Source organism: Balearica regulorum, chromosome 3 (assembly GCF_011004875.1).
Source record: "Balearica regulorum gibbericeps isolate bBalReg1 chromosome 3, bBalReg1.pri, whole genome shotgun sequence".
In the NCBI taxonomy this organism is placed as follows: Eukaryota; Metazoa; Chordata; class Aves; order Gruiformes; family Gruidae; genus Balearica; species Balearica regulorum.
The window spans coordinates 103,208,011-103,221,173 of NC_046186.1; the positions used below are offsets into that span (position 1 = coordinate 103,208,011).

The window sequence follows — 13,163 nt, forward strand, 5'->3', positions numbered from 1 at the left end:
CATGGCACCAGTTTTTTAAAAACATCTTCTTCTTGGTGTCATCTTACCTTGTTCTAACCCCAGTTCTTTATAAAAATTCTGAATCTCAGGTGGGATTCCTCCTAGGTAGACAGGTGAGTTTGCTTTTAGCTGCTGAAGACGGGGTTCGAGTGTCTGCTCACTCAGTTCGTTCATACTTGCTGAAACTACGGAGCCCTCCTTGTTCACTGTGACTTTGTTCCACCTTCCATCACAATAAGATAGTCCTAACCAGAGATCCACTTGTGTAAAGACAATGCCAGTTTTTAAAAAGATGTTTAATATTCCACTTTTCAGTTCAATCTATATATTTTAAAACAGAAAAAAAGATTTTGAAAGAAATATTGCATACATGGCAACAACAGACACAGTTAATTTTAAAAAAAATAATCAAGGGAGTCAGTGAGTAAGATCAATGAACAAGACATTTTTATCTTCAGGATAGCAGAAATTACAATAAAATTGTTTACACAAAACATGCTAAATACAGTGTATCAGTTAATTCAGAATGTAGGAAAATATATTCTGATATTTTGACAACTGATTTTAGCACTAATGTAACTAAGTAAAAAGAAAAGACAATGAACCGGGACTGGTTTGCTTTTTTGGGGGGGGAATGAGAAAACAGTATTTTATCTATCAATTCATTTTTTAGAAGAATGTAACAAGATAATAAGGAAATGAAGTGTCAGACCTGATTAAGGTCTTTTTAATTGGCTGGTGAACTCAATTTCAAATTTTTCCAGCATACATTGATTCTGTATTTCATCCTTATTCTTCTAAATCTTGTAAGAAAATAATTGTTTTTATATGTGCTTTTTGAGATTAGTGTGCTAGTTCTCTAACAGAAATACATTTTACTTAAGTTTTCACTGCAGTAGTTTCCAAATGCTTTATTGCAAGACTCTTTATCCTATCTGAAAGGAACACAAGTGGGCTGAGATTGTAAATTGGCAGGTATAGAGCACTAAACACTTTGGTGATGAACTGGTGGTTGAAAAATATGGTGGTATAAAAATATGTTCACAAAAAGGCGTTATTGTTCCCATGACAAAATCTTACTGAGTGAAAAAACCCTACAGATTTAGTATAAATGTTTATCACCAGTAATGACAAACTGACATATTTAGGTTACTGATAATATCAATGTTGCAGTATTTGTAATTGAATTGTATTTCCTTAAAAGAGATCCCAGCTGAAAACAGAACTCAGTACTTGAGATGTCATGGGCAATACAGGTCCTGTCCCAGAGCACACACTGGCTACTTGCTCATGAAACAGAGGGATTTTTTTAATTTGTTTCTTGGGACCACAACTTTTCCTATTTCCATGAGTTCATAGCCCTTTGTGGCTAAGGAGTCTACAATACAAGTGAAGGCCAGATCATGGCATCAATGCTGATGAGTATAGCTTGAAAAAGCAGTCCATTCGACAATTCATCTTTTTTCTTCACTGATGAGAATTGATATGGAGCACACTGTGCTGGTGTGAAGAAAGCATTTCAGCTGCATGACTACAGCAGTATGCCAGCAAGTCTGCCAGACCTGGGAGCTGGAGAGAGGACATGGTGTTTGACACAGGGTCACTACTCAGCACATTCCTCTTCCAATTTCCTCATCTTGGCATAGTCTTAAAGCAGGCAGAGAATGATGAGGGGGTTTGGGGGATTTTTTTGTGTTTTTTTTTTTTTTTTTTTTTTTTGTGATGACCTGGACTAACATTTAGAATTCCCAAGTGCCCCTAAAGATAGAGGACTACTGTTCACTTTGAACTGTTCTGCATGGTGAAGATTAAAAAAAAAGAAGTCCTGCATACATCTAGCATTCTCTCTGATACTGAGCATAGGTTCAGAAAAACAACAGGTAAATTGTTTGCTTTGGATAAAATTCTGGGACCACTTTAAAATAATGCTTGATTGCTAATCTGCCCTTGGAAAATATATTATTACTTTAAACCAAAAATGCATGAAGATCATAATTTTCTGCCAGACAGCTTAGTTGATATCTCTCAACAGAACAAGAGCATTATATCAGATCTCTAAACCTGAGCAGGCTCTCAGTTTTATGCTTAAAAGCATACTTGCTTTTCAGAATTTGGGGTACAAATATTAAGTAACACTGAAAATTTTATTAATACTGTTCTCTATGCACACAATTCTTATTTTGATATATCTAAGCATGTAAGGTTGGAATTAGGAAAGCCAAAGCTTAGCCTGAATCTGGAAGAGGACATGAGGGACAAGAACTTCTACAGGCCCACTTGCAGGTTGTGGCATCTCTCTGAGATTGATACAGGGACCAACTCTGATTAAAAATTTTATTAATGACCTGGGCAATAGTATGGGATATACTGTCAGCAAGTTTGCAGTTGTTAGCAAAGGGGGCTGCCACTGGTATCCCAAACATAAAAAGCAGCTTTGAAGAAAAGGACTGAGGGTCAAGATGGATTACAAAGTAAACACCGATCAGCAACGTACCCTTGAAATGATGAAGGCCAACATGCACCGGGCTGTATTAGAATTTAGGTAGGCAGTGGGTCCAAGGAGATGATTCTTCCCCTCTATTCATCATCTATAAGACTACATCTGGACTATTGTATCCAGTTGTGGACACTCCAGTATATGAAAGATATTGGCACACTGGACTGAATCCAGTGGAGGGGCACCAAGCTGTCAGGGGTTGGAGTACCTAACGTGTGAGTTGAAGCTGAGTGAACAGGCTTTGCTCAGACTTAAGAATAAGCAGAAAGAGAACATAACTGTTCAACTGCCTTATGGAAGGATATAGAGAAGACAGACCCAGACTCATCTCAGAGGTGCATAGTGAAAGAATGAGAGGCAGAAGACAAATTGTAACAAGAAAAAACTCAGATTTTTTTCTATAATGAGGATGGTCAAAGATGGAAACAGGCTGTAGAATTTGAGAAGCTGTGGACTGTCCATCTGTAGAGAGACACACAATACTCAGACATAAAATGCATGGAGCAACCTTATACAACTAAATTGGCCATGCTTTTAGTGGAGATTTGGAATAAATTATTTCTAAAGGTCCCTTCAACCTAAATTATTTTGTGCTTCTGTATTTTCCTTCTGTGCAGGGACTAGTCCCTACCTCACTCAATCTGCTCATAAACATATGATTTTGAATATGAGAAGAATATCCAGCCATAGCTCTGAGAAACAAAACTCAGATAGGACAGGGGCTGCATTGGAGGCTGAATGACACTTTGTAAAATCTGCTATCCAAAAAGGTCTCAGCCAATGTTGAGCTGCAAGACTGATTATGGCTTCATCTCCTTCAAACAGGGACATCATCCTGAGATTCAGGGGTATCAGGAGAGACAAGCAACAGACTTGAAAGAACTTGGCAATGACAGTCGGTTTGTGAGTCCTTTGAAAGGAAAAGTACATGGTACTGATGTTGAACTGGCCTTTCCAGTTCAAAATCAGTAATATTAAAGAGATGTCTCTCTACTGGTACCAGCCCTGCTCAGACTGGCCAGCCAGAGGCCCAAACACAGACTCCTCAGAATCAGTCATTCTTTAATGGAACAGGAATCTCTTCCTCACAGCAGCCAGAGAGAAATCACTGGTAAGCAATAGGTATATCACCTTCACATGAGTACCAGTCACTTCTTTGCTGGTGAAAAGATTTTGACTTTGAGTCCCCAGAACACTTAATTCACAGCCCTCCTTAGCTCTTTCACAGGTAACACTTTCATCTTGGACACTGGTTATTTTACTTCCTGCTACTTAAGTGCAATTCTTTTGAGAAAGTTCCTGCAGGATTCCTTTCTTACTTTGTAGCTTTGCAGAAGGAAATCAGCTCTTGAATTCAACTTCAGCTTTATCAGCTACAATGTCTTGGGAGCTGGTGCCACTGTCGCACATAAGATTGGGAGTGCTTCGGCTTTCACTGGCTGCTGAAGTGGTCAGCATCAAAATCAGTAATGCAAACTCTATCAGCTGTCACAGTACCTTCTTTCAATCACATGTTCACGAGGAGACACATGCCAGACTGAGCTAGTGATACATATAGTTTATCAGGTCACAGTTTGCTCATAATTATCGTGCCCAAATCCAAAGAGAATCACATTGACCTCTCTAGCTTGAGTTAATTCTCAGGGTATGGAAGTCACGGAAAAAGTGACCTTTACACAGAGCACCTTTCTAGGACATAATTTTGTCTTGGGCAGAAGACAAGAGAGAGTCGCCGTTTGGTAGCAGGCCAGCCATGTGCCTAGTTTAGTCATTCCAAAACTATAAAGCTAATAAGAGAGCTGTGACCTACGCAAAGGGAAGGCTCAGGAACTACCGTCTTACATTGGCACTCAGGATAAGTGGTATAGCTTCTAATCTGTTTTGCAGTGCAAGTGTCTCCTGACCAAAGCTCCTAACAAAGACATCGTAGCTCATGCGCAACACGCTACACACCTCATTTTCACTCTCTATTAACCTTTTTTTTTGTGAGCTCAAGTGTATGGAAAAACCTTCTGTCATCATTATGTATGTGTAGAACACAAAGCTGCAAGGGTTAGAAAAGCATGCATATACCCATCCACTCTAAAATTCCTCATCTTAAGGCTATGGAGATGTTGAGGTCAAGCGCAAAGTGAGAAAAGAATTTACAAGTTTACTTGACTTGGGACAAATGGTAAGAAAATTATCTAATCACAGTTTTCAGTGCTAAAAATAATATAAAACTGCCAAAAATCTGGAAGTACGAGTAGAGAAGGAAATTGTTTTGTCTAACTAACTACTTTGTGCTTTTGACTGCACTTTCAATTTAGTAAGTCCCCTTTTTCCTTTATAGTCAGAAGCTATTTTCTCATATTTACTAGTCTTTCACAGAGCAAGAGAAAGGAAACAAGGATTACATACCACGAGAATCTCGAGAAGAACACAAGCCCCATGTTTGTCCCTGTTAAGTACTGTTCACGTAAATAGTGCTCCAGCACTGTGAATTACACACGTACAAGTCTCTTTTGGGTGGGGCAGTAATGTATGTATAGCATCTTATGCTATTAGCTCATGATCTTGGTCATTACTTGAGGGCAAAACGGAAGTAATAACATGTAATTAGCAAGAATTCTTATTGGAACTCATTATAATTTTTGAACTAAGGCTGCTTGAAAAAGAGGAAACAATCAGGTCTAGCAGAATTCAAACTCCAGGAAAAGAATTATCTGCTGGAAAAGTCAGTTATATAAAAAGGAAATGTAGAGTAAGTTATAGTTGACCTGAAAAGGGGAAAAAATATATTTATATGGTTTAGGTCAGAAGTTTAAAAGAAAAGGCACATTAGATATAATGCCATGCAATAAAACAGGCTGAGACATGACAGCCATTAGCAAAACAGCTGCATTATAATAAATAGATAAATGAAACTCAATAAAAATGCAGAAAGGGCAGATTAGGTCATGAAGAGTAACAAAACCCTCAAAAATCTCTGAATATAAATGATTGCTTCTTAGTCCAACTAAAAAGATATATTACTTCCAATGTAATACGTAGTAGCTGGTGCAAGTAGTAACTATAGTTGATCCACTAACCAATGGTGACCACAGTCTAATTACATTCAGAATCCTCGGGGAAAGAAAAATACTAAAATCTAGAGCCATGTAACTAATAAAAAAACCTGAAAAACTGCATCAAACACATTCAATCTTAAACAAAATCCTGGAAAAGATGGAAGCATGAGTACTTCTGAGCATATACCAGTCTTATTTAATAGACACCAAAAAGAAAGTTCATAGGCATTATCTCACAAATTTCCCTAATACAGGATTTGTCCAACTTCCTCTACAGTGTTGGGAAAACTGATCGGGATGAGATGGGATGGGATTAAGCTGGACCACTAATTTCTGCATATATGACAATCCTTATGTTTTAAATCATAATGAAGAAATTATATGGATTATAAAAAATTACAGAAAGCTTTGTTAGGATACTGGACAATCTCCGTCATGAACTTTTTGATTTACAATTTAATTGATTTTGTTCTAGTATGAGAACTGGGAACTTGGGTAACTCTATACTTTCCCAGGAATTAACCAAAAGCATTTAGTACATGTGTTTTATTCTCTTTGCTTCTAATCCAGCAAAGAGAATAATTCTGCTTTCCATATATTGATATCTTTCTTATTTATGATATAAATAACACAGGTAAATTATTCTGAGAATTTTTGGAGTCTTTTTGCTCCCCTTACACTTTGCTGTGCACAGCATTTCAAAATAAAACACAGAAATAACTTATGGTTTGAAATGTCTTTAAATACTGAATATATCTTAGTAGACAAAACTCACAGGTCATATCTGAATATAGTTATTTGCATTTCTGAACTTACTGCAAGATAATCTGGGCCATCTTTATTGTAAACAAACAAAAGCAAACCATTCAGTTGATCTGTTCTAAATTGGAATGAGATCTCAAATTCCAGTCCACCACTGAAAACACCTGAATGCAGTTCCAGGAACCCTTGAAAGAAAGTGAATACATACATAATTTAAATGAAATACATAAATAAACAGGTTCAAGAAACTAAAAGCAAAAATCTAGGTGCTACTTTCTACTTTGACATGAAGAAACCAGAGGTTTCAAGATTAAGGTTTACAACTTTATCACTCAGCTTTGTAAAGGACAGTTATCCATAATGTACTGCAACAAACCAAACTGGTACAATGTCCTAAATTTTACTACCTGGCTTTTTTTTTTTTTAATACACATTATAGGCATCTGTGTCTCCTCCAAAGTGAAGCTTCACCTTTTACATGCATATCAAATCTGCATACAGTACAGCAGCAGCACCTGTCTGTGAACGCAATTACTCTTTCATGCAGTAATCTTCTGTAAACCCGGAAACCAAATTTTAAACCATTCAAAAATAATCCTATATAACTAAAACTGCTTTGAAAAGCAGATCACTGCAATACTTTTGATATGATCACCTTTTATACACTAAAATCATACTTGGCTAGTACATTAGTACAGCAAACTACCTTTGCCAAGAAAATGTGCTCCGTCTGAAAGGACAACGGGGCATCCTTCCCAAATTTGATAGACGTTGGTTTGCTCTTCAGCATCCTGCCAGTTCAAAGATTCCCAGTTTTCATAGGGAGTATGCACTTTTTTCAAAAATACATCACTGAGACACCCCACAAATCCTTTCTGGACTACCATCTTCATCCCTGCAAGAAAGGAAAATAATTTTTTTATGCCAATCACCTGCACCTAAATGCAGAGATTAATTTCTATGTTTTATACACGGTCACTCTATCATATATGTCCATGTTGACATTGATAGCCAGCCATCAGTCACTTCATAAAGCTGGTCTCCAAGCTAAATCCAGATTTCTGAATGGGTCTAGTCACTAAAGACAGCAGCTACTGCTATGTAGCTGAAAAATATTAAACTTTTTGAGATTTTGCATTGAATCAATGGTGTAAATGTACTTCATGAAGATTCTAAGGAAAGTTTTCAGGTTTAGCCTTTTTAAACAGAACAATAATTGCGAAAAAAGGCGTGCATCTGCTGAAAAGGAAGAAACAGTGCTGCAAAAGCTAAGGCAGACAAATAAATGTTTAGAAGCTTCATCAGGAAGTTTTTCTTTCCTTGTTTGGAAAAAAAAAAAATAGTGATTTGTGGCTGCTGTCTCTTTCTTTACTGGAGACAAAAATATAAAGCAGATTTTACAGATGGTGTTCTCTGGAATGGTATTTATAGTCAATCTCATTTTGATTATTTTGCAGAGTTTTTGAGGGAGGCATCCTGTATTACTTTATGAACTAAAGTTTTAGAAGAAGACATGCATGTATTTCTGGTTTTAGTAAAGTGAAACGAAGGATAGAAGAAGCTGTCCTCTAGTGTACCTCACACCAAGTCATCAACTAAATTTCACGTCCTTATCAGTGGTGGGAATACAAACTTAATACAAACAATTTGGTTTTAAGGTTAATATGAAAATAACAAAAGCCTGGATGTGAATCCACTGAGAACAGCTGATTGTATACTGGTTTTGTATGCAATCACCTCTCTGTTATGTGCTAGTAGAATATACACTTAGTATATATACCAAGTTTATATAAGATGACATATGTTTATTGATTCTTCTGGAAGCCAGCTACAATCCAGCTCCACATAAATACAGCTGTAGAATACAGATATATTCATACACCACTGAGTTCAATGCAACAATCCCTGAACAATCCAAAACTCACACCAAAAAAGGCCAGCGTGATGTATCCCTGCCTCCAACTGGGATGCGTAACTCTGTGCTTAAGTTAATAAAAACAATCTCTGTGTGTACTTTGGAAAAGAATTTGGGAATCTAGAATGTAAAACGTACCCATGAGTTTCTCACATGCACACCAGTTCTGTGCATAAAATCCCTTAAAATGTACACAGACCTCATACACTGCTTTACTGCCGGTGAAATCAGCTGTATAGGTATTTCCATCTATCCCAAAAGATAAAATTTGAGAAACTGTACAGACTTATTTTTGATTAAAACAATTATGCAAATTAAGTACTGTCCTCATGTTTCTGACACAACGTCAATACCCCCTACACTACTGCAAAGGCAGTTAACTCAGTGCCACTTTATAGGACTTGTCGTATTATACAGGCCGCAGCTGTACTCACCTGCATCCTTTCTTACAATAGTATAACCCTGTGGAAGTCCTCCAACAAAAACTCCCGTGTTCTCTCCAATAATGCTACTGCCACTAGTTGCTACGGAAGAACCTGTACAAAATAGGTCATTATTCCTGTGTTCAATGCTTTCAACAGATTTGCAACTCAATAACAGAATGCTGACACTTGAGAAAAGAGGCTAATGTAACACAATGTCCTAATATTTGCCCATACACATCTTGGAAATATTTACAACTCCATTCTACAAAATAATATTAACACAATCATAGAGTCACAAGCACAAAAAGACAAAACTCCTTACACTTAGTATCAAATTACCAAAGATTCACAGTGGACGGATACCTCAGATGCATGGACAAAACAGTAGTGATTTTGTCAGAAAATGGAGTTAATTTCCTGCTATATGGATGCAGATAGGTAGTGGAAAATTAAGCAAGTGAGCAGCACACTGAGTAATACCAAAATAATAAAGCAAAATGGAACTGGATTGATTACCTGTGTACTGCCCATCCACTGTGATGTTTCCCAGTGCTTGAATTCTTGTAGCAATTATTTGATGCCAACTGTTATCGTTGTACTCTTTCCCACCATCATTAGTTGGAGTGACTGCTACCGCAGATCCCTTTTTATTAACAGAAGAATCTGATTTAGAATATTATGAACATAAGATTTAGAATTACACCTTACTGTTTATACCACTCTGTCGTATATAACATCTAAAAATAAAGACAAAAGTCTTCTGTTTAACTTCTTTTGGAATACTGAATGATGTTTAGGACTGATTTCCTCACTAAATTAACCTTCTCAAATAATAAATGAGGGATCAAGGATCCAGTTCAGTTTCTATTAAAAATAGAAAACCCGGTGTAGTTCTCCTGATAAAGATGAGGATGAGGCACAAATTACTAAGGGTCATGTCACTCAGATTTTTTTTATTATTTTTTTATTTTCTTTAATGAAGTCTTTATTTAACTACTTCATAGATTGCTGTGGTTGTAAATTTTGATAGCCATGATGCAACGTGCCATCCACAGAAAGCTACTGCATATCAGGATTGTTGACTGCAGCACCTGTCTACCAGAAGGGACCCAAAAAAGAGATGTATTTGTAGAACAGTGTGAAGATGAGCGTTCTGTCTCTGTTAAGCTGGTATCAAAAGGACTTGAATTTTTAGGTGAGAGAGTATAATACATTCATGAAGGAAAAGGTCTTACCAAAACCAAAAAATATAATGATATGAGGAGGGTAATCGAGACATTCATGACAAAATATAGAGAAATATTTTCTGAATTGCTAAGAGGAATATAACAGATGCTGTTGCCAAGTCAAGCCTCAAGACTGTAAACAACCAAACAAAATACCCCATAAATTCATATAATGATGCAATAAAAATAAAACTAATGTATTTCAAGAATTTTCATGACATTTATATGCAAATAGTCTTCTAACTTCCGAATAATTCCCATAATATTGTCTCAGGACCTTATATCATAGTTGAACCGCGTGGGAACTCGAAGTTATTCTGTTGACTTCACAAAATAGAATTATCCCATGTAGCAGGCAACTACTGAATGGAAAAACATTTCTTTGCATAGGCACTACATAATATTAAAGAATCACGACCTCTGCAGTTACTTTATGGCTTAAGCAGGCTTCAAAAATAACAATTTCAAAAAAATATATAAAAGAGAAATAAAAGGTTCCTTATAATTTGGGGGTCTAGCTTGTTACTTTGCAGTAGCAAACCAGACAATTCCGAATTATTTTTTTTTTCCAGATCTTCCAGTACTCTTTTGGCTCAAGGACCTTAGAGTTATGCATACAAAGAAAACCTGTTGATAAAAACCACCACTTATTGTGATTAACACTAAAAAGGTCTTGTTAAAATTTAGTATTCTGCCTTTAGTGATGTGCATCTATTAAACATTGTTTGTCAGAATATAGATTTATAAACATAGTATACATTCTACAGTAAATTTTGAATTGGGGACTGTCACTCTGTATCCTATGTATGAAAATACATAGGATGTGTACAGATGTACACAATTACAGGAAAAATAACTTCCCATGAATATTTACAGCATGTTTCCTACTCAATTCAGCCAACGTCTTGGTATTGAGGCAGTTTGTACAGCAGTCCTCTGTCCCATGATAACAATGCAAAGCTATATATGCTTACATACTAACGTGCACTTTTTCACATACTATTTTTTATTGTCGTCTCTCCTATTTCAACATTTTAATATTTTACAAACACACATTTCATTATCGTAGTTTAATAATTAAAACCAGAACTGGTGTCATGCCCAATTAATGTGCCCTGGTAGCATGCCCATTAGTTTTTCCATTAGTGAATTCAACAATACTAATGGGATTACTAGCATGGGATGCTAATTGGGCGTGACATAAGAAACTGGCTTACTTCTTAGCATACCCTTGCTAATGATGAAATTAATGAGCATTTTATTAAATGCTGTCTCATCAAAGTGTACTTAGTTAGCGTTAAAATTGTTACAAACGATGCTGCATTCTAAAGATCAGGTGCCTGAATAAGTGGTTCTTCATATTATGTTTGGCAACAGTCTAGAGCATTAACAGTTTTATACATCAGAAACCACATTTATTTGTAACCAATTCAATCTGGGACCACACAACCATATGTGCTAACCTGTGCCTAATTTCAGGGGGAAAAAAAGGAAAGAAAAAAAATTTTAAAAGACCATGTTGAGGGTTCAGCACGCACTGCATCGGAGGCCTCTGTATGACGTTTTCTCCCCAACTACTCCAGTCACTCTGTGATCATATTCAAATACCCTGTTGTGAAATGGCTTGTGATGCATTTTGGAAATCACACATAGGGAACCACATCTGGATTAGTTTTCCGAGCCATACAGTAAGTCTTAATGTTTAGTGGCTCTCACTAATAACTAAGTAAACGTGAATCTCTATGGCTCTTCCTGCTGGTGATTACACTTATGAAAATATGTAGAAACATCACAAACAGTGATCCTCAAAGACACTGCCTAGGTGCCAAAGTCTGAATGCAACTACACTTCTCCCAGTCAAGTTCTTTCAATGCCCAAACTCCTACAACTGAGACAGGTCCTGACCAAGTACTGAAGTTTTGCCAATGCTAAGCAGCAACCTATAGTCAGGATTTACAGCTAGGTATTCTCCATCTTCCTTTTTTTGAGAGTAACAGCTCACCCTCAGACTGTACCTACTACTTCAGCCTCCGCACAAACCACAGGCAACAAGAAAACTATTGAGTGTTGCTCCCTTTTTTTTTTTTTTTTTTTTGCTATAAAGTTTAGTAAATGAATCATCTTCTAAAATGGAAGAGTTGGATTCAATTCACTCCATATTGTAAGAATCCCGATACTCTATCCTCAGAAGACTGTCCTAAGCACTAGAAAAATGGTGCTCCAGGTTGGCCTTAAAATTCCACTGTTAGTGATTTCACTTTGTATAAAACATTCACAGTGCTTTCCTGGGAAAAAAAAGGTAGAACAAATGAGCTGTAGCCACTGAAAGATAACTATAAATTTAGCACGAGTTGATTGTGTAGTTCAGGGATGGGTTTAAAAGCATTACGATGAGAAGAAACTCCACGGACAGCTGAAGGTTTGCAGACACACTGAGTTTGGAGGAAGGTCTATGGAACGATTTGATTATGCAGACAAGACTGAGGAAGACATCTGCTAGTAAAAAACCTCACGCTTCCCGGACCATGAATAGAAGGCTGCAAAGAATGACAGCAAAACAATAAGGAAGGAAAAACGAGCAGCTAGGCAACACAAAAGGGAGACAAAAGAGATCGTCAGAGTACAGCTAGGTGAATGGTGGTGTACATAAAGTTAAGGGAAGTATGAACGGACAGGAAGAAAAGGATTTGAAATTAACACTAAGAGAAGGAAGAAGTAAGGCTGCTGAAGACTCCCCACTAAGAAGACTTGGCAGGACTATCCCCAGAACAGACACAACGAAGAGACAACGCGCTGCTGATCATGGGCAAAGATACATACAAGAACCCTGAAAGGGACTAAGCGTAAGTATAATTAACCTGCCACAGGACACAGCTGGAAGGGAGCACAGATTATTACACCATGCTGCTATAGATAAAAAGGAGCAGACACACAATTGTCATCAAAAAGAATTTTTGCCATTTTTAAGAGAAGAGCACAGAGGCAGGGCCATAAATGCTTATCATATATGCCACGACCATAATTAGAGAAAACAATGCATATAACGGGGTTAGGAAACCACGTGATGTCAATAAGAAGTAGTTAAAGCAGTTGAACACTAATGCAAAACTGCGATGCACAAATGAAGGAATAAGAATTGCTGCTACAGAACATGATACCTGACCTTATAGAATAGGAATAGCAAATAATGGCAAAAATAAACAAACTATGTAGAAAACATAGAAACAAAGGTAAAGATAGTAAGGTAGTACAGCATATTAAGGATACAGAAGATTGAAAAGTTTTGAT

General features: G+C 36.9%; 1 protein-coding gene across 1 annotated transcript in view; it reads right to left on the bottom strand.

The window, feature by feature from the left end:
- Nucleotides 1-13,163, bottom strand: part of USH2A (usherin) — a 396,138-nt gene that overhangs the window by 236,833 nt on the left and 146,142 nt on the right. The window contains exons 22-26 of the mRNA XM_075749252.1: nucleotides 9,166-9,292; nucleotides 8,650-8,760; nucleotides 7,016-7,189; nucleotides 6,364-6,494; nucleotides 48-321 (exon numbers count right to left, since the gene is read on the bottom strand). Of these exons, the coding sequence (XP_075605367.1) occupies nucleotides 48-321; nucleotides 6,364-6,494; nucleotides 7,016-7,189; nucleotides 8,650-8,760; nucleotides 9,166-9,292 (817 nt within the window). The remainder of the gene's footprint in view (nucleotides 1-47; nucleotides 322-6,363; nucleotides 6,495-7,015; nucleotides 7,190-8,649; nucleotides 8,761-9,165; nucleotides 9,293-13,163) is intronic.